At 45.6% G+C, this 25,700-nt stretch overlaps 1 protein-coding gene across 14 annotated transcripts in view; it reads right to left on the minus strand.

Moving 5' to 3' along the window:
- The window catches only part of RAB3IL1 (RAB3A interacting protein like 1), a 51,889-nt gene that overhangs the window by 21,256 nt on the left and 4,933 nt on the right, over positions 1 to 25,700 (minus strand). For 2 of the 14 annotated variants that reach the window (XM_078341181.1, XM_054240980.2), the window contains exons 1-2: positions 11,558 to 11,749; positions 5,617 to 5,740 (exon numbers count right to left, since the gene is read on the minus strand). The exons of 3 other annotated variants lie outside the window; for them this stretch is intronic. In XM_078341181.1, the coding sequence (XP_078197307.1) occupies positions 5,617 to 5,740; positions 11,558 to 11,645 (212 nt within the window). In that variant the 5' untranslated portion in view covers positions 11,646 to 11,749. Of the gene's footprint in view, positions 1 to 1,356; positions 1,600 to 5,616; positions 5,741 to 11,557; positions 11,750 to 15,105; positions 15,247 to 25,700 lie in introns of those variants that run through there. 9 more of the 14 variants (XM_078341194.1, XM_078341196.1, XM_078341184.1 and 6 more) reach the window with 7 other exon arrangements.

A 25,700-nucleotide genomic window follows, 5' to 3' on the forward strand; every position in this document is an offset into this window, starting at 1 on the left:
GCCTGGCCCACCCAAAGCAGATGTCCACATGTGTTTGCTGGCTTGAATCCCTCATCAGTAGGTCTTGAGCAACTGCTGTCTTCCTGGCTCTTGTTCTGCTCACCATTGAGGGGAGGAGGAGAAAGTGACACAAAAGGAGCCCAGCACAGGGCCCTTGCCCTCTAAGTCTTCACAAGCCCTGGCAGGAGATAAGTCATGGCAGCTAGACCACAGGGAGATAAAGGGTGGAGGAGGCGGCAGCTCAGGGCCCTGTCCCTGGAGGAATAGTCCTCAGCCTGGAAGGGCCGGTGGACGGGGGAGGCTCTTGAGCGAGATCTTGAAGGACAAGTTTGTGGTCACCACTCTGGAAGCATCAACACTCAATTTCTAACCAAAAATAGTCTGTCATCCATGGACTCTCAGACCTCACTGCCTTCCCCAGAGGGAGGACTCTACTGCTCAGCTGAACTTGCTCCTCAGCTGAAAAGGCTGGGCTCAGAGAAGTTAAGGAACCTGCCTGATATCACACAGCCAGGGGCAGTGGGGCTGAATCCTCTTACACCAGTTTTCCAAAAAGACCGCCCAGAAACTTGAGGCTCACTTGCAGTTGCAGCTGTGTGTGGCCAGGCAGCAAGAAGTTCCTGAGCACATGATAGGTGTCTGGCCAGTAGCAGGGAGGGGAGAAATACAAGTTGTGTCCTCACCGGCCGAGTGGCTTATGCCTGTAATCCCAGCACTTTGAGAGGCCAAGGCAGGCAGATCATGAGGTCAGGAGTTCGAGACCAGCCTGGCCAATATGGTGAAACCCTGTCTCTACTAAAAAGAAAAATACAAAAATTAGCTAGGCGTGGTGGTGCACGCCTGTAGTCCCAGCTACTCGGGAGGCTGAGGCAGGAGGATCGCTTGAACCTGGGAGGTGGAGGTTGCAGTGAGCCGAGATCGTGCCACTGTTCTCCTGCCTAGATGACAAAGCAAGACTCTGTCTCAAAAAGGGAAAAAAAATAAGTTGTGTCCTCTGCCCACAAGCCACTGCCCTCCTCAGCCTCCCTCCTTTCATCCCCTCCTGCCTGCTCCATCCTGAGCCTGGCAGTCTTGACCACAGACCCTTGGCTGAAGGCAGCCGAGGAGCAGGAGACAGTCAGCCTGGATGACCCAGCCCCTGATTCTGGACTTTCAGGTCTGTCCTCGGCTCACTGTGTGACCCAGGACGAGCATCTTGCCCTCTCTGAACTTCAGTCTCCACCTCTGAACAGCCACCAAATTGGACAAGACAATCCGAGCCATTCCCTGGGACTCTCTGAGCCCACTTCTCACACTGGCTGCCCCGCAGCTTGCCAAGATTCCCCCTCCCTTCCAAGCCCCGGGTCCCGAGCTCACCTGTCTGTGCCCCAAGGCTCCTCTCTCAAGTTCCCCGCAAGGGCAGGGCACAGGCCTGATGGGGCGTAGCGGACGGTCCCTGCACTCATGGCCAGGAATACAGGGCATGTCCCTCTGGCAGGGCAGCCAGCGGGCTCCTCAGTAGATTCCATGCTGGAGAGCCAAACTGAGGGTCCCTCTGGAGGGTGCCGGGCAGGGAGGTAGCAGGAGCCTTCTTCCCGCACCCAGGCTGAGCCTCACACTAACCTTTGCTATCTCCCCAGAGCAGCAGCCTGGGAGGGAGGTGCCATGTCCCAGGACAGCCGCTATCTCCTTCAACCCCGTAATTATTAACTCATATGGCTTCTCTGGCAGCAGAAGACACTGGGCCCTCCTTCTGGGCTCTGGGCCAGGGGAGGTGAGACACCTCGAGGGGAGGCCCCGTGTTTCAGCCAGGCTCCCAGATGAGGCTTGTCCCCTCTCCACGCAGCCTGGGGCGTTGGAAAGAGCTGGTCCAGCCTTGACCCTGTCATAGCTGGCTGTGTGGCCCTTCTGCCCATGACTACAGGCCTCGATATCCCCTTAAAACTGTTAATTTTGTCTTTATTTTTAAATTATGTTTCTTAGATTTGAGATTCCCTCTTTTTCATTTTTAATTTATTGATATATTTTTTTCCTGAGATGGTGTCTTGCTCTGTTGCCCAGGCTGGAGTGCAGTGGTGTGATCTCAGCTCACTGCAACCTCTACCACCCAGGTTCAAGTGATTCTCATGCCTCAGCCTCCCGAGTAGCTGGGATTACAGGTACGTGCCACCACACCCAGCTAATTTTTTATATTCTTAGTAGAGACGGGGTTTCACCATGTTGGCCAGGCTGGTCTCGAACTCTTGACCTCGTGATGCGCCTCAACCTCCCAAAGTGCTGCAATCACAGGCATGAGTCACTGCACCTGACCCTTTATTTTTCAAGACAGGGTCTTGCTCTGTCACCCAGGCTGGAGGGCAGCCTCAAACTTCCAGGCTCAAGCCATCCTCCCACCTCAGCCTTCTAAGTACCTGGGACTCCAGGTGTGTGTCACCATGCCTGGCTAATTTTTAATTTTCTTTGGAGAGACAGGGTCTCGCTACCCTTAGAACTTTTAACCACCACCACCCAAGAACAACTCGGTGTAGCAGCTGGGAACACAGGCCTGGGGTCAGACAGGCTGGATTCAACCCCACTGTCAAATGGTGTGCCTTTGAGCACACATCACCCTCTCTGTGCCTCAGTTTCTCCAACTATGAAATAGATTCTCACCCTCCAAAGTGCACCAGGCCAGTTGCCACTGCCCAGATGTGCTCATTCCTCTTCTTTCCACCCATAGCCCCCTCTGTCTGCAATCTCCACTGCATCCCACCTCTGCTGGTAAGTTTGTCTTTCATTCATCCCCGCTCCTCTAGAAAGCCCTCTCCTGTGGGTTACCTTTTTCCTCTGTGGGCACCAGAGCCCTCAGACACATGGTTAGCCCTGTGTCATGACAAACACCCCATAGTACCGTCGGATACTCTCACAAGAACTGAGCCCAGCCTCTGCCCATTCTCGTCACCCTTCTCAGTGTCCCCTTGCCTGGTACACAGTCAGACTCCATCCACCTGTGGGATGGTATGAATGTGCCGCCCTGTCTTCATCTGGCCTGAATTCTCATCCTAGTTCTGCCCATTTCCTGGCTGTGTGGCCTTGGGCAAGTCACTTAACCTCTCTGGGACTCAGTTTTCTCATGTATATAAAATGGGAACAGTTCTCCCCTGTGAAGTAGGAAGTATTAAACAGGTAACATTTGCGGCGAGGTGCAGGGGCTGAGGCCTGTAATCCCAGCACTTTGGGAGGCTGAGGTGGGAGGATCGCTTGAGCCTAGGAGTTCAAGACCAGCCTAGGCTACAAAGCAAGACCTCATCCTCATTACTTAAAAAAAAAAAAAAGTTTTTTTAAAAAGGGGCGGGGCATGGTGGCCCATGCCTGTAATCCCAGCACTTTGGAGGCCGAGGCGGGTGGATCATGAGGTCAGGAGTTCAAGACCAGCCTGGCCAAGGTGGTGAAACCCTGACTCTACTAAAAATACAAAAATTAGCCAGGCGTGATGGTGGGTGCCTGTAATCCGAGCCACTTGGGAGGCTGAGGCAGGGAACTGCTTGAACCCAGGAGGCAGAGGTTGCAGTGAGCTGATATCTCAGCACTGCACTCCAGCCTGGTGACAGAGCGAGACTCCATCTCAAAAAAAAAAAAGTTAAAAAAAAAGAAGGTAGCATTTGTGAAGTGCCTGCCACAGCATAGCCAGAAAGAAATGTTTCCAGTCTCTTCTCCCTGAACTTCCCTCTTCTTTCTGGGCAGCCTCCGAGTCCCTGCTGGGGAGAAGCTGCCAGCTCCTCACACCCTGCCCTGCCCCGCCCAGCGGATAACAATATCTCCCACTTGGGTTTTGGGCTTCGAAGTTCTCTCGGCCTAATGCAAACCAGATGCTGGCCTCCCTTTCCTGGCAATGAATTTTCCATGGCCTGCTCCCACCCCCTTCCTGTTTCTGCTCCTCTCTGACCCCCCTGCTCAATTCTCCTGTGCCCCCACTTTCCTCTGCTGGGCAACCCCTTGGCCCACCTGGAAATGATTAATGGAAAACAGGATGTGTGTATGGGGGGGTCTCCCTATTACCCCAACATGGCGGGAGGGGATGGGGCTTGGCCTGGCTGGTGGCAATGTATGTGGGAGTTGGTCCCTCTCTGGCAAGACCCCACCAGCCTCCCAGTGGGGAAACTGAGTCAGAGTTGCTAGAGACCGTGTAGAAAAACCTGTTATGTTTCTGGACATTCAGACACAGCATGGACTGGATGGGAAGCTGTGAAGATCTTGTCTTTGGCTATAACTTCTTAGGAAGAAAGCGGAGCCAGAAAAGGCCCAACCCTCTCTTCTTGTGGATGAGGAAACTGAGGCTCAGAGACTCAGCCACGGTCAGTGGTGAGTCACAGCGAGAGGCAGCCAGGTCTGGGACATCTCGTCAGTAAAAGCCGCTGCCGAAGTCACCTCCCCTGCTTGCTGTCTCAGCGTCATTCCTGTCTGCCTTTCCCTGCCTCTGTGTAGCACTCAGTCACGAGGGGAGGCTCACAAGGCCACTACCCGCCTGCCTGTGGTGCAGCCACCTCCCCACTGGCAGGCGCGAGGCAGCCACGACACCTGGCTGGGCAGACTTTGAGGCAACTGGATTTTCTGCTGCAGGGCTGGGCACTCAGTAGAGGAGCCCTAGGGAAACTCCAGGAGCCTGTGTGCAGATGGGGCTCCCTCAGGTCAGCCAGTGCTGGTCCTCTGATTGAGGGCTCCCCCATTTCCATGAAAACAACAGCCCCAGGGCTCCTGAAAGCCTGTTCTGGCTGCCCCTCCCTCCGCCAGCTGTGCAGGGTGTTTGGACAGCGGGATGGAATGTTTTGCAGCCAGAGTCCTCCTGGATCCCTGAGCTCGGATTTCAAGCAGGAGGGAAAGAGGACGCTAGCTCTGGCTCCAGGGAGAGGGAAAGTGAAATAAAAGGTCAAACTTGGGCCTGGAGGCTCCCTGCTCTCCCACCAGGCCTGACCAAGACCAGGCCCAGACCCGTCAAGGAAGGGCAGGACAGAGGGTGTGGCGGTGGCCAAATGGGGTCACAGCTTTGGTCAGGCCAACCTGGTGAACCAGGCCCCAGGGACGGTCTGGGCTCAGGGAGGGGCTTAGCCCAGGACAGCACTTTGAGAACACTGAGGTTCACAAGAGACCTCTCCTCCCACCATCATCTCCAGTTTCTAGGGAGGGCAGCTGGGGTCCAGAGGGGCAGGCACTTCTTCCGGCTGGTACGGCATGCCGGGTACACAACTGGCCTAGCAGCCAGGCCTTCTCAGGCTACACTTGCTCTTTTCACTGTCCAGGAAATACCCATCCTCGCTCCCAGCCCTAGAGGTGCAGCCCCAGCCAGTGAGTTGTCATCCCTGCTCCTTCCCCAAATGATGCGGGCCAAAGAATCTACTCACGATGTCGGCTCCCAAAGCAAGTGCAGACACTGAGCTCCAGGCCGGCTTCTGAAAGACTGGCGTTAACCTACTTGAGGACAAGGCTGAGGCCCTGAGAGACAGGATTCCTGGCCCATCTCCTGCCAGAGCTCCCCCAGTTCCCCACCACAGCTGCCCAGGCCCCTCAGACCCCCCTGAATGAATCCCCTCTCCGGCTGCAAAGACCCACAAGTTCTAGACACAGACATAAGAAAGCTAGTTTGAGCCTCAGTTTACCCACCTTAAACCTGGGAGGCTTATCTTTGTTCCACTTGACTCATCATCATATTGTGCGGTGCTGATGGCAAGGGGCGAGAGGTGCTGGTGAACCCCTTTGGAAATGTCACCGTTTCCCCATAATGAAACTAACCTCAAATGAAGAAGAAAGGAAGGACGGGATTCCTTTGGGCCCAGATGGGTGTGGAGTCCCACCAAGGTGCCTGGGGCCTGAGCTGAATTCCTAGAGGTGAAACCTGTTTGCCCACTCTCAAATCCTCAGAAGGAAAGCTCAGTCACCTCATGGAATTCTTAGAGAACAGAGAATCTATCAGAAACCATCGGGGGAAAACATGACTAGTGGAGGAGGGTATGACCCCAGAGAGCTGGTGACTCCCTTCCAAGGTGGCAGAATGTGAGGTGAGCTGGGGACTGTGCTAGGAGATTTACATGCAATCTCACACTCCATTCATCCTCACAGCGGCCCAATGGTCCTTGGTGGTCCTTTCTTGCTTTCTGTTCCCTATTTATTTATTGAGATGGAGTCTCGCTCTCTCACCCAGGCTGGGGTGCAGTGGCACAATCTCAGCTCACCACAACCTCTGCCTCCCGGGTTCAAGCGACTCTCCTACCTCAGCCTCCCAAGTAGCTGGGATGACAAACGAGTGCCACCACACCCAGCTTTTTTTTTTTTCTGTATTTTTAGTAGAGATGGGGTTTCACCATGGTGGTCAGGTTGGTCTTGAACTCCTTCCTGACCTTGTAATCCACCCACCTCAGCCTCCCAAAGTGCTGAGATTACAGGAGTGAGCCACCACGCTCAGCCTCTGTTCCAATTTTAAAGACAAGGAAACTGAGATTTGGAAAGGCTAAAGGATGTGGGCAGTGACTGACAAGTAAAGGAACTTGGATTTGGGTCCAGGTCTATCTGACTCCAGAGCTTGTTTTCCTGTCTCCCTACCACACACTCTCTAAGGAGGAAGGGTAAGATTAGGCTTTTTAAAGAAAGAAGGGATTGAAGACGATTTAAGTATCCATATAGCGTGGGATACAGTGGCTCATACCTGTAATTCTCAGCACTTTGGGAAGCCAAGGCAGGCGGATCACTTGAGGTCAGGAGTTCAAGACCAGCCCGGCCAACATGGTAAAACTCTTTTTCTATTAAAAATACAAAAATTAGGCCAGGCGTGGTGGCTCACACTTGTAATCCAAGCACTTTGGAGGCCAAGGCTGGCAGATCACCTGAGGTCGGGAGTTCAAGACCAGCCTGACCAACATGATGAAACCCCGTCTTTATAAAAGTAAAAATAAATAAATAAATAAAATAAAAATATAAAAAATACAAAAATTAGCTGGGCATGGTGGTGTGTGCCTGTAGTCCCAGCTTCTCAGGGGGTACTGAGGCAGGAGAATTGCTTAAACCTGGGAGGCACAGGTTGCAGTGTGCAGAGATCACGCCACCACACTCCAGCCTGGGTGACAGAGCAAGCCTCCATCTCAGGAAAGAAAAAAAATGTCTGGAAAGACAGCCTCAGGTTAATTCCTGAAAAGCCTTGGAGGTGAGTTAAAGAATTTGAACTTTGTTCTAAAGCCTCCAAGGAGTTGGTTAAACATTTTTGAGCAGAGGAAAGAAATGATCAGAGCCCGGCTTTGGGAAGATTAAACGGACAGCTGTGTGCATAAAAAGCAGAAGTGAACACTTATTACACAGGGAGCCAGGGAACAACTTTCTAAACTTGGAAATATTTTGAAGAGACCTTAACAGAAAAGGATCGATAGATCTGCTCGCACTCAAAGGTAAAGAGTCTTGGCCGGACGTGGTGGCTCACGCCTGTAATCCCAGCACTTTGGGAGGCCGAGGCAGGTGGATCACGAGGTCAAGAGATCGAGACCATCCCGGTCAACATGGTGAAACCCCGCCTCTACTAAAAATACAAAAAATTAGCTGGGCATGGTGGCGTGTGCCTGTAATCCCAGCTACTTAGGAGGCTGAGGCAGGAGAATTGCCTGAACCCAGGAGGCGGAGGTTGTGGTGAGCCGAGATCACGCCATTGCACTGGGTAACAAGAGCGAAACTCCGTCTCAAAAAAAAAAAAGAACACAGGTGCCAAGTGTTAACGGCATATTAGTGAACCAGATAGACAATGGTTCTGTGCTCACGAAGTATACAGTTTAGAAGGGGATTATGTGTAGGGGAATTCAGACATCTAATTACAGCATGATATGATTTGGGTATTTGACCCCAGTGTTGGAGGTGGGTCTTGTGGGAGCTGTTTGGGTCATGGGGGCTTGGTCCCCTCGTGAATGGCTTGGTCCCCTTCCTGTGCTATGAGTTACTGCAGGATCTGATTTTTTTTTTTAAGATGGAGTTTCACTTTGTTGCCCAGGCTGGAGTGCAGTGGCACGATCTCCACTCACTGCAACCTCCACTTCCCTGGTTCAAGTGATTCTCTTGCCTCATCCTCCTGAGAAGCTGAGATTACAGGTGCATGCCATCATGTCTGGCTAATTTTTGCAAAAAGTAGAGACAGGGCTTTACCATGTTGGCCAGGCCAGTCTTGAACTCCTGATGCACCCACCTCAGTCTCCCAGAGTGCTGAGATTGTAGACGTGAGTTACACCTGGCTTTGATACAGAAAGCTTTTATTTCATCACTCTTTCCTGCCTGGTGCCAGGCCCATGCAATGGCACAATCTCAGCTCACTGCAACCTCCACCTCCCGGGTCCAAGCAACTCTCCTGCCTCAGGCTCCTGAGTAGCTGGAATTATGGGCACACACTACCATGCCCAGCTAATTTTTGTATTTTTAGTAGAGACAGAATTTCAGCATGTTGACAAGGCTTCTCTCAAACTCCTGACCTCAGGTGTTCCCCCTGCCTTGGCCTCCCAAAGTGCTAGGATTACAGGCATGGGCCACCACACCTGGCCAGATCTGACTCTTAGAAAAAGAGTCTGGGACCTCCCCTCATCTCTCTCTTTTTCTCTTTCTCACCATGTGCCATATATGCTCTCCCTTAACCTTCTGCCATGATTGGAAGTGTCCTGAGGCCCTCACCAGAAGCAGATGCTGGGGCCATGCTTCGTGTACAGTCTGCAGAACTGTGTGCCAAAGAAACCTCTTTTCTATGTAAATTACCCAGTCTCGGGTATTCCTTATAGCAAGGCACAACGGACTAACACACAGGACCACGGGTCAGGTACAAGGATAGGGGAAGTACAAAGTGGTCTGGGAGCACATCCAGGAACTCCTAAGCTAGGCAGGGTTAGAAGTCTGGAAAAATTTCCTGAGGCAGGAATTTTGGAGTGGAAAGGGAGGCCACTGAAAGAGCTGGGGCTGGCAAGAGAGTCAGGGGCTGGATTATATGGGGTTTTGTATATGGTATGGTTTGGTTCTGCATCCCCACCCAAATCTCATGTCAAATTATAATTTCCAGCATTAAACCAGAGGCCAGGTGGGAGGTGATTGGATCATGGGGGCAGATTTCCCTCTTGCTGATCTTGTGATAATGAGTGAGTTCTCACAAGATCTGGTTGTTTAAAAGTATGTAGCACCGGTCGAGCACGGTGGCTCATGCACGTAATCCCAGCACTTTAGAAAGCTGAGGTGGGCAGATCATGAGGCCAGGAGTTTGAGACCAGCCTGAGCAACATGGTGAAACCCCATCTCTAGTAAAAATACAAAAATTAGCTGGGCATGGTGGTGTGTGCCTGTAATCCCAGCTACTTGGGAGGCTGAGGCAGGAGAATTGCTTGAACCGAGGAAGCAGAGGTTGCAGTGAGCCTAGATTGCACTACTGCACTCCAGCCTGGCTGACAGAGCCGAGACTCCAGCTCAAAAAAAAAAAAAAAAGTATGTAGTACCTCCCGCTTTGCTGTCTTCCTCCTGCTCCAGCCATGCAAGGCGTGCCTGCCTCTCTTTCACCTTCTGCCATGATTGTAAGTTTCCTGAGGCCTCCCCAGCTGTGCTTCCTGTACAGCTGCAGAACTGTGAGCCAATTAAACCTCTTTATAAATTACCCAGCCTCAAGTAGTTCTTGCAGCAGTGTGAGAATGGACTAATGCAGTATACTATGTAAAGCATTCAAACTTCATACTTAAGGACAAAGAGGAGTCACTGAAGGATTTATGCAGGAGTGTGATGTGAATGGATTTGCATATCAAAAAGATGGCGTCTATGGATGAGTGTGGAATGGGTTGGAGAATTTCTACTCCTAGTGATATGGTGGACTTGGAGCAGAGTGGAAGCTTCCTGCTACAGAAAAAAAAAAAAAAATCCTAGAAAAAGAGGCTACAATTCTTTGAGGACTTGTTGTCTATCAAGCTCTAGGCCTTGTCTGCAAAAGCCACTTCCTGACCCACAAAGGAAAATGGAGCCAAAGCTGGGCACTTGGCCAGGAGGGAGGTTGGGCAACTGAATGTTGGGCATCTACATGGCGCTAGGACCCTCAGAATACATGGAGCAGGGACCTTCAGAATACATGGAGCTGGGACCCTGAAAGTTCATGGAGCTAGGACCCTCAGAGGGGGCTGAAGCGTTCCATGTTGGTGACACCCCTGGCTCCAGGCAGAAGCCAATTCAAATCCTTGCTAGAGGAATATATCCAAAGTTAGATATGAAGGATTTCCATTGCTCAATATCAAGCAATGCACTCACAATCAAATCACCAGCACGTAAACATGCTAGCGACTATGAGTAAGACTCAACAGAAACAACACACAGGCCAGGCGTGGCGGCTCACGCCTGTAATCACAGCACTTTGGGAGGCCGAGGTGGGCGGATCACCTGAGGTCAGGAGTTCGAGACCAGCCTGATCAACATGGTAAAACCCTCTCTCTAAAAAAAAAACAAAAACAGAAAAGAAACAACACACAACAGATTTAGATGCTACAGGACTCCAGAGAGTGGTCTCCTAGATATGATGTTGAAAGGTTAACGTATGAATTTTTAGAATCAATTTTTAAAGAAAAGGACATGCAAAAAATTTACACAACAAAAAGCAAAAAAAAGAATTTATTTTTAATTTTTCTGGCTATAGTTGTACATATTTGTGAGGTATATGTGACCTTTTGAAACAAGCATACAATGTATAATGATCAAATCTGGGTAACTGGGATATTCATCGCCTCAAACAATTATCATTTCTTTGTGTTGGGAATGTTGCAAATCATCTTTTAGCTATTTTGAAATAGATGATAAGTTATTGTTAATATACACATATGGACGGGCATGGTAGCTGCCAGAACTTTTGGAGGCTGAGAGAGGTGGATCGCTTGAGCCCAAGAGTTTGACACCAGCCTGGGCAAAATGGTGAAACCCTGTCTCTCCTAAACACAAAAATTAGCTGGGCATGGTGGCACATGCCTGTTGTCCCACCTACTCAGGAAGCTGAGGCACAAGAATCCATTGAGCCCAGGAGGCAGAGGTGCAGTGAGCCGCCAGGATTGCACCAATGCACTCCAGCCTGGGAGACAGAGTGAGACTTCGTCTCAAAAAATTTAAAGACAATTTAAAAAAAATATGTATGAATTCAAGACGAATAAACAAGAGATTATCAAGGAGAACCAAGCAGTTTTTTGTTTGTTTGTTTGTTTGTTTAAGACAAGGTCTCGCTCTGCCCTCACCCAGGCTGGAGTGCAGTGGTGCAATCTGGGCTCCCGGGTTCAAGAGATTGTCCTGCCTCAGCCTCCTGAGTAGCTGGGATTACAGGCACACACCACCATGCCCCGCTAATCTTTGTGTTTTTAGTAGAGACAGGGTTTCGCCATGTTGGCCAGGCTGGTCTTGAACTCCTAGAATACAGCCTCCCAAAGTGCTGGGATTACAGGCGTGAGCCACTGCACCCAGCCCTAAGCAGATTTTTTAAATGATTAAATAAGTAAATAAATATCTAAAAGAACAAGTTAAACAGCAGCTACAGAGAGAATTAGAGCTATGTAAGATGTATCTAAAGAATTAGGTGACTCACGCTCTTGAGTATGCCACATTCCCCTTTCTAGACTGTGTACTTTTTGCTTAGCAGTACATCTCCATACTTTCACTAAGTGCCGACTCATCCTTGAATTCCCTCTCGTGATAGTGTCAAGAGCCTGGACACCGACTGGGGTTGAGGTCCCACTGGCATTTGGGGACCTCCCCTAGTGCACTGGTATCTTCAAACCTAAAGAATAATAACAACCCTCATTTTAAAACAAACAAAAAAGAATCAAAAGACAGCGCAGAAGCACACACGCAAAGACGGAAGATATGAAAAGAAGTTAAAGCAGATGTAAAGCATAGACTTATTTATTTATTTATTTATTTGAGATGGAGTCTCACTCTTATTGCCCAAGCTGGAGTGCAGTGGCGTGATCTTGGCTCACTGCAATCCTAGAAAAAGTGGCGACAATTTTTCAGGTTAAAGCAGATCTCTCAGGTTCAAGTGATTCTCCTGCCTCAGCCTCCCAAGTAGCTGGAATTACCGATGCCCAGCTAATTTTTTTGTACTTTTAGTAGAGACGGGTTTCGCCATATTGGCCAGGCTGGTCTCGAACCCCCGACCTCAGGTGATCCGCCCACCTTGGCCTTCCAAAGTGCTGGAATTACATGCGTGAGCCACCACTCCAAGCCAAACATAGACTCATAAGGTCTATGAAATCAAGAACAGAAAACAGAGAATGGAGGGGAGATGATATTTGTTTAATGGGCATGGAGTTTCATTTGGGAAGACAAAAAACAGTTCTATATATGGATGATGATTGCACAACCATGGGAATGTAATGTAATGTTCAAAATGCTTTTTAAAAAGGTATATCTGACACACCTAAGCAGAAGGATATGGAAAGGATGAGCTTGAAAAAGTTACACCAAAAGCAAGGTGGTATTTCTGCATTGATAACCAAACTTTAAGACGAATCATGCACTGGGCACGGTGGCTCCTGCCTGTAATCCCAGCACTTTAGGAGGCCGGGGTGGGTGGGTCATAAGGTCAGGAGTTTAAGACCAGCCTGGCCAAGACAGTGAAACCCCGTCTCTACTAAAAATGCAAAAATTAGTCAGGTGCAGTGGCAGGCGCCTATAATCCCAGCTATTCGGGAGTCTGAGGCAGGAGAATCTCTTGAATCTGGGAGACAGAGGCTGCAGTGAGCCAAGATCACCCCACTTCACACCAGCCTGGGCAACACAGCAAGACTCCATCTCAAAAAAAAAAATACGAATTGTGGTGAATCATGTGTGTAATCCCAGCACTTTGGGAGGCTGAGGAGGGAGGCTCACTTGAGCTCAGGAGTTTGAGACCAGCCTAGGGAACATGTGGAGAACCGATCTCTACAAAAAATAAAAAATTAGCCAGGTGTGGTGGTGCAAGCCTGTAGTTCCAGTTCTTGGGAGGCTGAGGCAGGAAGAACACTGTAGCCTGGGAGGTCAAGGCTGCAGTGAGCTGTGATCATGCCGCTGCATTCAGTCTGGGCAACACAGGAAGACCTTGTTTCAAAAAAATCAAATACATAGAAAACTTTAAGACGAAAAACATTAGGGTAGTGGTGGTCACTACACAGTAATAATAAAATGATGACACTGTTTTTCTTAAAAAAATTCAGCAGATAGATATAACCATCTAAATTAATATGTGCCTAATAAAATAGCCTAAAATATTTAAAGCAAAAATAATTAAAGCTACAGGGGAAAAGAGACACATCATTATGGTGTGAGATATCAACAAGTCTCTCTGAATTATGGCTATATCAAGGCAACGGAACCTCAGGAACGGGTGGCAGCAGAGACCACTGGCATTGGTAGCAGAAGCTGAAGTATAGAGCATTAGATCAAAGCAAACTGAGTGATTCAATCCCTAGATCCCCTCCTCTACTCCATGCCACTGGCCAACTGCCCCTCTCTGAGTCTAGCATAACCCTGAAGATTTATTCTCTGGAAATGGCAAAACAGAGGGTCTTTGGGCCACTGGCAGATTAAGGGGGTTATTGGACACACGGTGAAATCCGAGACCTCCAACCCTCTTATCTCACTTGTCAGCCAAAATGGCAACTCAGTCACCAGAAGGGTAATGAGTTGCCCGACCTTTACCCTCCAGACAGCCCCTCTGTGGGACTCTGGCCAACCCAGAAAGAGGGATCTAAGATGAATGCTAGCCGATAAAATATCCAGCCAGCTCAAAGTCAACATGCTTGCCGACAATTTTTAAGATCTTGTTCTTAATAATGAGCAATCGAGGATTATTAAACAACTGAGGAGAAACCTCTCTGCCTTAAGAAAGAACAAACCCAGTAAGCAGAAAAAAAAAACCCTAACTTGCAGGAAACAGACGCTGTAGAAAAAAGAAGGAGAAGAGGAGGTGAAGAGGAGGAGGAGAAGGAGGGCGAGGAGGAGGAGGAAGAAGAGGTATTAATAACCCCAGAGTGAGAAAAGAAAGTATTGCATTCGTGAAATGAGAACCTGATTCTATGAAAAGTAAACATTCAGAGAACAGCAAAAACTATTGGAAAATAATGTATTTTTTAAAAGCACGATGGCAGAAATGAAAACAATGAGTAAGGTTGGAAGACACAGTTGAGGGAGTGTCCCCAAAAAGAAAGAAATGGAAAATAGAGAAAAGATTAGAAAATTAGAAAATCAATTTAGGGGGTTCCATGTCTGAAAAAAGAAGGAACAGAAGAAAATGAAGCGGGTAAAGCATCAGATAAATAACTCAAGATGGCCAGGTGCGGTGGCTCACGCCTGCAATCCCAGCACTTTGGGAGGCTGAGGAAGGAGGATCACTTGAGCTCAGGAGTTTGAGACCAGCCTGAGCTACAGAGTGAGACCCCATCTCAGCAAAACATCAAAAAATTAGCTGGGTGTGATGGTGTCTGCCTTGTGGTCCCAGCTGAAGTGGGAGGATTGCTTAAGCCCCCAGTATACAGTGATCACACTACTGCACTCCTGCCTGGGTGACAGGGTAAGATCCTGTGTCATTAAAAAAAAAAAAAAAAGAAAGAAAAAAGAAAAAGTTCACCTTGTGCCTAGTAGAGGCAATGAAAACACTAAGGCTCATCAGGGTACAATTTCAGAAAATTGGGAGAAAGCAATCTTACAAGCTTCCCCAGGAATAGTCACAACAGAGGGTCTGGAATCAGAATGATTTGGACTTCTCCACGGCGACACAGATGCAGGAAGAAAATGGAACGATGCATTCGAAAATCTGTAAGAAAATTATTTCCCACCTAGAATTCTTTGCTAACCAAACTATCACTCAAGCATGAGGGTAGATAAAATAAAAACTTTTATTTTTTACGTATTTATGGTCTCGAAAACCTTAACCATCTCATGATCCTTTCTCGGAAGCTGCTGAAAGATGCTGCTAGGTCTGAATGTGTCCTCCAAACTTCACATGTTGAAGCTTCATTGCTAATGTGATGGTATTAAAAGGTGGGGCCCTTTAGAAGGTGATTAAGTCAGGAGGGCAGAGCCCTTATGAATGGGATTAGTTACCTTACAAAAAGAGCTTGAAGGGAGCACCCTAGTCCCTTTTTTTTCACCCACCTGCCATGCGAGGATACAGTGTTCGTTACTTCCTCCATGTGAGGATGCAGCAAGACAGTGCTATCTTGGAAGCAGAGAGGAAGCTCCTACCAGATAGTAAATCTGCTGGCACCTTGATCTTGGACTTTGCAGCAGCCAGAACTGTAAGAAATATATTTCTATCATTTATGTATTACCCAGTCTAAAGTATTTTGCTATAGTTGCAGGAGTGAACTAAGACAGATGGACTCCAGCACAATGAAGAGGTAGCCAAGAAAGAGGAACGAATAGGCAGAAGACAGGAAAGTCAACCCAGGATCAAAGGGAAGAGAATCTTCAGGATGGTAGTGATGCCATATCCTGGACTCCCACATAGGTGAAGAGGGCAACTGGTCTAAATTAGAAAGCAGAAGATCAAGAGGCTGGGATGCTGAGGGCAGTCCTCACCCTACATCACTCTACCACTCATGAACAAATACAGGATGTGTTCCAACAAAACAGAGGAGTAAATCATAAGAAAGAAAGACATACAGGAGATCTAGCAAAGCAGAGAACTCAGGAGAATGAGAAAGGTTATTGCAAGGAGGACAGCAAAGTCCCAGAACAATGACTGTGTAGCAGCATGAAAAGCAACCAGCCCAGATAGAGGAGAAATTGGAATGACGGTGTCACAGAAACTCACTGAGACTGTTAGGTCAACTAATGTGACTGAAGACATTGGAAGGCGTGAAAGAAATTAGCAAAAGGAACAGAGAAAGCTGAGCAATTTTTAATCAGATAATTACTAACTTTAGGGAAAATCAAGGGTAAAAAATATAATCATAGTCCCCAAAGTGCTCAGCTATGAATAATATTGAGTAAGCATAAAAATGTAAGTGTGAAATATTCACTTAACCACTATTATTTTAATTCATAGCAATATAAGAAAATTAAATTCTCATCTGCCAAATAAGAATTCAATAGATAATTTCTGCAATTGATTAATTAAAAAACTATCAGTAGACACATTATTTAGAAACATGAAGATGTATAAATCCCAGAAGAAACAGGTATAGGGGGATGGAGGAGTGAAGTGGAAAATTGCTGTATTTTACCATAAGACTTTTTGACTGATTTTTAAAATTATATCCATATGTGACTAATAAAAATCAAAATTTTTTATTTAATGAGAGGAGGCTAGGCGCAGTGGCTCATGTCTGTAATGCCAGCACTTTGGGAGGTCAAGGCAAGCAGATAAATTGCAGTCTCCTAGGAGTTCAAGACCAGCATGGCCAAGATGGTGAAACCCTGTCTCTACTAAAAATAAAACAATTAGCCAGATGTGGTGGCCTTCGCCTGTAATTCAAGCTACTCAGGTGGCTGTGGCAGGAGAATTGTTTGAACTTTGGAGGCAGAGGTTGCAGTGAGCTGAGATTGTGCCACCATACTCCAGCCTGGGTGACACAGCAAGATTCCAGTGTGGGCAACAGAGCCAGACTCTGTCTCAAAAAAAAAAAGAGAGAACTTCATTAACCTGGCAGAGTATCCACAAAAACCCCACAGAAAACATTCTTACTGGTGAAATGCTACAAACATTCTTTTAAAATCAGAAATGAGACAAGCATGGCTGCTTTCTCATTGCTTCTATTTAACATTGTACTGATTGCAGCCAGTGCAATAAGACAAGAAAAAGAAATTTGAGACATAAATATTGGAAAATTAAAACTAGAACTGTCATTATTCATAGATGATATCATTGTATACATATCAAATCCAAAATACTCCATAGGCAAATCATTATCATAAGAGAATTTGGCCAAAAGTTTGACTTATATTAATATAAAAATTATTTGCAGCTCTATACCAGCAACAGTTGGAAAACAGAAACATTTTTTGAGACAGGGTTTGACACTCTTTTGCCTAAACTGGAGTGCAGTGGAATGATCATGGTCAATGCAGCCTCAACCTGTTGGGTTGAAGCAATCCTCCTGCTTCAGCTGCCTGAGTAGCTGAGACTACAGGTATGCCCCACCACTCCCCACTAATTAAAAAAATTTTTTTTTGTAGAGACAGGGATGTCACTATGTTCCCCAGGCTGTTGTCAAACTCCTGGGCTCAGCCATCATCCCACCTTGGCCTCCCAAAGTGCTGGGATTACATGTAAGAGCACCATGCTCAGCCAGACAATAGAATTTTTAAAATATATTATTACTATTGCAATACAGGATAAGCATCTACAATAAATCTGACAAAAGATGTGCAAGACTTCTTATGAAGAATATTTTAAGTCTGAATCCTAATTATAAAATTATAGTCATTCTAATACAAATTATTTTATAATCTAAATTATAATTATAAATATTGAATGCAAACTGGATGCAAACTATAAAACTGAGTATTTCACAAAGATGCTGATTTTCTCCAATTTGATCTATAGATTTAATGCAGTTGCAATAAAAATTCCAACAGAGATTTTCTTGAATTCTGATATGTTAAATTTAAAATTTGGAAGAGTAAGAGTCAAGAATATCTAAGATACTACAAATCCCAGCACTTTGGGAGGCCGAGGCGGGTGGATCACGAGGTCAAGAGATCGAGACCATCCTGGCCAACATGGTGAAACCCTGTCTCTACTAAAAATACAAAAAATTAGCTGGGCGTGGTGGCATGCGCCTGTAGTCCTAGTTACTCGGGAGGCTGAGGCAGGAGAATTGCTTGAACCCGGGAGGCGGAGGTTGCAGTGAGCTGAGACTGTGCCACTGCACTCCAGCCAGGCGCCTGGTGACAGAGTGCGACTCTGTCTCAAAAAAAAAAAAAAAAGAATATCTAAGATACCCTTGAAGGAGAAGAAAGAAGCGAGGTGCTTTCCCTCCAGCCATCAGAATGAATTATAAAACTCTAGCAATAAAAATAGTTGGGCTAGAATGGACAAATAGACTAATGAAATCAAGTGAGAAACACTAACAGACATGTATATTTGGAGCTTTGGGATGGCCTTGCTGATAGGTGGAGAAATGAGGGACAATAACATACAATTGGTATAGGAACAATTGGTCATTTCTGTGTGGATAAAACAGTTGGAACTACCTCACATTATACAGAAAAAGAATCCAGACAGATTAACAATTTAAACGTGGGAAGCGAAACTCCTTTAATTATTTATTTTTTGGGACAGGGTCTCACTCTGTCATCCCGGCTGGAGTGCCGTGGTGCAGTCATGGCTCCCTGCAGCCTAAACCTTCAGGCGATCCTCCTGCCTCAGCCTCCTGAGTAGCTGGAACCACAGGCACCTGCCACCACACCAGGCTTTGTATTAGTTCAGAGACAGGGTCTCACTCTATTGCCCAGGCTGGTCTTGAACTCCTGGCCTCAAGCAATCCTCCTGCCTTGGCCTTCCAAATTGCTGGGATTACAGGCATGAGCCATTGTGCCTGGCCCAAAACTCTTAAAAGACATTATAGGGGAGTATCGTTTTTACTTCAGGGAGGGGTTAAAAGGCATACAAATGCTAACCATGAAACAAAAGATTGATAAATTCAACGACATTAATAAGATCAAGAACTTTTAATCAACCAATACCATAATGTAAGTAAAAAGATAATCCACAAAAAATAAAGTTTTAGTGTATATAAGAACTCCTAGAAGTCGATAAAAGGATAGAAAATGATTTATTCAAAAATGGGCAAAAGACATGAACACACATTTCACAGAAGAGGAATTACAAATAGCCAATATGAGTTTAAAAGTATGCTCAAGTTAAACACAATCGTAATGAGGGCAATGCATATAAAGTTACAATAAGACACCATTTTACACCCACTAATACTGGCAAAAATCAAGAAATCTGACAATATCAAGTGATGACAAGATGTGGATCAGCAGAAGCTACAGTGCCGGTAGGAGTATAAATTGGTGCAACCACTTTGGTAAACAATCTGGTATTATGCTGTAGAATTGAACATCTGCATATGCTTTCACCAAGCAATTCCACTCCCATGTATAGAAACTCGTGCATTTGCACTGGGCGACGTGTACAAGACTTTTCACAACAGCAATCTCTGTGTCCGACAAGCAAAGAATGGATAGATGCATTGTGTTATTGCATTCATTTCCTATGACAATTGTAGCAGATTACCACAAACTGGGTGGCCTAAAGCCATGAAATGTATTCTCTCATCATTCTGGAGGCCAGAAGTTCAAAATCTGCGTCACTAGGCCAAAATCAGAATTTTGGTAGCTTCGTGCTTGCCCTGGAGGCTCCAGGCGAGAATCCATTCCTTGTCTCTTCCGACTTCTGGTGGCTGCCGGCATTTCTTGGCTTTTGGCCACATCACTCCTCCATCTTCACAGCGCCTTTTCCTCTTTTGTGTGTGTCAGATCCCTTTTGCCTCCCACTTATAAGGATACATGTGATTGCATTTAGGATCTGCCACAATAATTCAGGATAACATCCCAATTTCAAGATCCTTAATTATATCTACCGAAGACCATTTCCATATAATGTAACACTTCCAGGTTCCAGGAATTCGGATCTGACACGTTAGGGTAGGGGCATTTTGTGGCCTTCCAGAACCTTCCCTCTGGCCCCAAAAGATTCTCCTCCATTCCACACACAAAATATACTTTCTCATCTCAACATCTTCAAAAGTCTCAAAGTCATTACAAAATCAACTCAAGTCCCAAATCTCATCTAAATATAATCAGCTCAAAACCCCAAATCTCATTTTCTAAATCATGCATGAGTGAGACCCTGGGTGTGATCCATTCTGGAGACAAATTCCTCTATATCTCTGAAATTGCGAAACTAGAAAACAAGTTCTCTGTTCCCAAAATACAACAGTTGGATAGGCATAGCATAAGAGTTATAGTCATTCCTGTTCCAAAAGGGAGACAACGGAAGGGAGAAAGGGTCACTGGTCCCAAGCAATTTCATAATCTATTATAATAGAGCAGATTTCATTACATTTCAAGGCCTGAGGTCAATGCTCTGTGATCCACAGTTCCAGCCTCTGCACCTACTGCTCTGGCCTCTGGGCCTGAGTTTCTGCCCTGTAAGCCTGAGGCTCTTCCCTTTGAGTCATTCTTCCTTTTTCTTTTCTTTTTTTTTTTTTCAAGACGGAGTTTCACTCTTGTTGCCCTGGCTCGAGTGCAATAGCATGATCTTGGCTCACTGCAACATCTGCCTCCCAGGTTCAAGCAATTCTCCTGCCTCAGCCTCCCAAGTAGCTGGGATTACAAGCATCCATCACCCTGCTCAGCTAATTTTTGTATTTTTAGTAGAGACGGGGTTTCACTATTTGGCCAGGTCGGTCTTGAACTCCTGACCTCAGGTGATCTGCCTTGCCTTGGCCTCCCAAAGTGCTAGGATTACAGGTGTGAGCCACTATACCAGGCCCCATTCTTCCTTTTTCTTCAGGGGTAGTACATGCTTGAAGCCAAGCAGTTTTATAAGCTTGTTTTCTTCCTGTAGAATTTTGGGGGTCCAACAGCCTTCCTTCATGTCATTCTGTCTCTGTCCCCTGCTTTCAATCTGAGCTGCCCATGTTTCTGCTGACATAACATTCTTGAAAACTGTGGTTCTCCTGTGTATCATGGGGACCCACATCTTAAAAAAGAGGATCCTCCACAGATCTTTCCTAGGTAATCCCATTTCTATTCCTGGCTTCTGCTGAGATGGTTGAGTCACACACCTAATATTCTCAACACTAGCAAAAGCTTTCCAGCCATACTCATGGCCTTCTCTTCAGAGCACACTTTCCTAATAGTGAGTTACCTAATATTAGCTGTGTGTGTGTGTGTGTGTGTGTGTGTGCACGCGTGCGCACGCGCAATCTGGATAGATTGAGAATTTCCAAAGTCATCAAGCGCTGGTCTCCTTTTGCTTAGCAGTTCTTTCCTGAATATATGTTTTACCTCTCACATTTTGCTACCATCAACAAGAAGAAAAACAGGAACTTCCCCTTTTGCTTGGAAATCATCTCAGCTAAATTTTCAAGTGCATTACTCACAAATTCTGCTTTTCATGCAACTGTAGGACAAAGTATAGTACCTCTATATAACAGGAATCTCTTCCCCTTCAGTTTCTAGTAACATTTCCTTCATTTTGTTTTGAGTCCTCACTGGGAGAGCCTTAATCTCTATCTATCTATCTATCTAACTATCTATCTATCTATCTTTCTTTCTTTCTCTTTTTCTTTTTCTTTCTTCCTTTCTCTTTCTTTCTTTTTCTCTTTTTTCTTTTTTTTTTTTTTTGACAGTTTTGCTCTGTCGCCCAGGGTAGAATGCAGTGGTGCAATCTCAGCTCACTGCTGCCTCCACTTCCCGGGTTCAAGTGATTCTCCTGCCTCAGCCTCTTGAGTAGCTGGGACTACAGGTGTGCACCACTGTGCTCAGCTAATTTTTGTATTTTTAGTAGAGACAGGGTTTCTCCATGTCGGCCAGGCTGGTGTTGCACTCCTGCCGTCAGGTGATCCACCCGCCTAGGCCTCCCAAAATGCTGAAATTAACAGGTGTGAGCCACTGTGCCTGGCCTGAGTAAGCATATATATATATGTGTGTGTGTGTATATGTGTGTGTGTGTGTGTGTGTGTGTGTGTATAAATTCTATGACTGAAGAAAAGGATCAGATGTCAGTGCAAATGGTATAGTAGAAAATTTCAAAAGTCCCTAAGGGCTTTGAAAAGCTCCTAGATAGTCTGGGGAATAGAGGTGCACATGCATACCTAGGGCTCGGCGCATGCTCAGAAAATACCTGAAAAGGTCCTAACCTCCCACTTCTGCCTGCTCTTCAGGCTCTCCGTAAGCAGAAGACAAAGGCTAAGACGCAGTTGTAAATTGCTTGGCTTCGAGCTGAATGTGTGTGCCCACATACATACAGAGCCCTCTGCAAAGACCGGAAGGTTTTTGTTATCGTTGTAGGTATTTAAGAAAATCTCTGTCAAGCCATTAGCTTCTGATAACTAAGCTAATGAAACAAAGACTTTAGTGGATACACACAAGAAAAAATACAGACTTTACAAAATTGCTTCAGAAAAGTCACCAAAAAAAACAAAAAACAAAAATCCCAACAACCCAACAAATGACTACAAGCCTCAATAACAAACTCTGGGGTGCTGGGAAATCTGATTTCCAGAGCTGCTACCTTTAAATATTAAAAATGTCCTGTTCCAGAGAAAAATAATTAGACATTCAAAGAAACAAGACAGCACAGTTTGTGTGTGGGGGAAAAAATGTAATAGAAACTGTTTCTGAGGAAGCATGAACATTAGACTTTATAGATAGACTTTAAATCAACTATTTTAATTAATTAATTTTCTTTTGAGATGGAGTCTCATTTTGTCACCCAGGCTGCAGTGCAGAGGCACTATCTCGGCTCACTGCAACCCCACCTCCCAGGTTGAAGTGATTCTACTGCCTCAGACTCCCGAATAGCTGGGATTACAGGCACCTATCGCCACACCCAAGTAATTTTTGCATTTTTAGTAGAAATAGAGTTTCACTATGTTGGTCTCAAACTCCTGGCCTCAAGTGATCCACCTATCTCAGCCTCCCAAAGTGCTGGGATTACAGGCGTGAGCCACTGCACCTGGCCTAAATCAACTATTTTAAATATATTCAAAGACCTAAAGGAAACCATGAGAACAATGTTTCACTAAATATAGAATATCAATAAAGATAATTTTTTTAAAAAAATTGAAACCCCAGAGTTTTAGATATGATCTGAGAATAATAATAAAAGAAAAGAAAAAGAAGAAGGAAAGAAATTCTGGAGTTGAGAGTATAATAACTGAAATAAAAATTCACTAGAGGAGCTCAGTAGTAGATTAGAGCAGGCAAAAGAAAGAATCAGCACACTTGAAGATAAATCAGTTGAGATTAACAAGCTGAGGAGCAAGGATGGAGAAAAACGGACAAAGTTTAAGAGACCCATGGAACACCATCAAGCATAACAACATATGCATGATGAAAGTCCCCGATGGAGAGGAGGCAGAGAAAGAAGACATTATTTGGAGAAATAATGTACCACAACTTCCAAAATCTAATGGGAGACTCAGGCTTCACATTCAATAAGCCTAATGAATCCCAACTAAGATAAACACCAAGAGTCAAAACCCAAACACATTATAATCAAACTATTGAAAGGCAAAGACAAAAAGATAATCTTGACTTTTTGTTGTTGTTGTTTTGAGACAGAGTTTCAACTCTGTTGCTTAGGCTGGAGTGCAGTGGCACAATCTCTGCTCACTGTAACCTCTGCCTCCTCCGTGCGGGGATAATTTTTGTATTTTTAGTGGAGACGGGGTGTTGGCCAAGCTGGACTCAAACTCCTGACCTTAAGTGATCCAACTTAATACTAACTGAGTTTCAATAGCATACAAAAACTTTGCACCTCTACAGCTTCATCCCCTACCTTTCATGTTTTTATTGCCAGAAATTATATTTTTATACCTTGTATGCCCATTGACATAGATTTATTGTTATTTAGATGTATTTTAAACTATATAAGGGAAAAATGAGTTTAAACTAAAAATACATTAATACTTTTATATTTGTCTATGTATTTTATTTATGTTTTTACTTTTACTGGTATTCTTTTTTTTTTTTTTTCTTTGGCCAGCAGGCTATTGAGCTGAGAGCCTCAGGGGCTGACTGCTTTCCAGGCTGAAGGCTACTGGTGTACTTTCTTGGCCTTCCAAGTGCAGGAATCACAGGTGTGAGCCACCGCTCCCAGCCAGAAAAGACTGGGAGGCATATAAACTAATCTCAATATGATTTACAGTATATTTCTCATCAGAAACCATGGGGGTCACATAGAGGGATGATATATTCAGAAAATGCTAAAATAAACAAACAATAGAGGTCAACTGAGATTTCTATACCTGGCAAAACTATCCTTCAGGAAAAAAAGAAGAAATCAAGATACCCCTAGATAACAAAAATTGAGTCTTTGTCACTAGTAGACCTGCCCTATAAGAAATGCTAAGCTGGGCATGGTGGCTCAGGCCTGTAATCCCAGCACTTTGGGAGGCTGAGGCAGGTGGATCACCTGAGGTCAGGAGTTAGAGACCAACCTGACCAACATAGTGAAACCCTGTCTTTACTGAAAATACAAAAAATTAGCTGGGTGTGGTGGCAGGAGCCTATAATCCCAGCTACTAGGGAGTTTGAGGCTGTAGAATTGCTTGAATCCAGGAGGCGGAGGTTGCAGTGAGCTGAGATCATTCCATTGCACTCCAGCCTGAGCAATGAGAGCAAAACTCCATCTCAAAAAAAAAAAAAAAAAAAAGCTAAAGGGAGCCATTCAGCTTCCTATTAAAGGACACTAGATAGTAACTCAAAACCACACGAAGAAATAAAGAACACCTACAAGCTCTGAAACGAAAAATAAAAAAAAAGAACACCAGTAAAAATAAATACATAGAAAAAGGAGAATAAACTAAACCAAAAGCAAGCAAAAGAAAGGAAAGAATAAAAATTAGAGTGGAGATAAATGAAACAGAAAAGAGAAAAACAACAGAAAGAATCAATGAAAATAGAAGTTGATTCTCCAAAAAGATCAAGAAAATTGATGAAACTTTAGACTGACCAAGAAAAAGAAAAGAAGACTCAAATTACTAAAGTTGGGAATAAGGCTAGGTATGGTGGCGCACGCCTGTAATCCGAGCACTTGTGGAGGCCAAGGCGAGCGACTTGCTTGAGTTCAGGAGTTCAAGACTAGCTTGGGAAACATGGGGAAACCTTGTCCCTACTAAAAATATTTTTAAAATTAGCCAGGTGTGGTGGCACATATCGGTAGTCCCAGTTGTTTGAGAGGCTGAGGCAGGAGGATTACTTGAGCCCAGGAGATGAGGCTATAGTGAACTATGATCTTGCCACTGCACTCCAGCCTGGGCAACAGAGTGAGACCCTGTCTCAAAAAAAAAAGAAAAGAAAAGAAACAAAAGTGGAAAAATTACTACTAGCTGGACATGGTGTCTCGTGCTTACAGTCCTCACTACTGGGGAGGCTGAGGCAGGAGGATTGCCTTGAGCCTGGAGTTCAAGGCTGCAGTGAGCTATGATAGTACCAGTTCACTCCATCCTGGATGACAGAGCAAGATGCTGTCTCTAAAGTAAACATATAAGTGAATGAATAAAAATTAAAAATAAAAATGCAGCCAGGCATAGTGGTTATGCCTGTAATTCTGGCACTTTGGGAGGCCGAGATGGGAGGATTGCTTGAGCCCAAGAGTTCAAGACCAGCCTGGGCAGGATGGTGAGACCCTATCTCTACAAAAAGTTTAAAAATTAGGCTGGGCACCATGACTCATGCCTGTAATCCCAGCACTTTGCAAGGGCAAGGCAGGTGGACCACCTGGTCAGGGGTTTAAGACCAGCCTGGGCAACAAGGTGAAACTTTGTCCGTACTGAAAATACAAAAATTAGCTGGGCATGGTGGCATGCGCCTGTAGTCCCAGCTACTCAGGAGGCTAAGGCAGGGAATGGCTTGAACCTGGGAGGCAGAGGTTGCAGTGAACCGAGATGGTGCCACTGCACTCCAGCCTGGGCAACAGAGCAAGACTCCACCTCAAAAAATTAAAAATTAAAAAATTAGCTGGGCACTGTGGCACATGCCTGTAATCCCAGCTACTTGGGAGG

The sequence above is a fragment of the Callithrix jacchus genome, chromosome 10, assembly GCF_049354715.1.
Source record: "Callithrix jacchus isolate 240 chromosome 10, calJac240_pri, whole genome shotgun sequence".
NCBI classification, from domain to species: domain Eukaryota; kingdom Metazoa; phylum Chordata; class Mammalia; order Primates; family Cebidae; genus Callithrix; species Callithrix jacchus.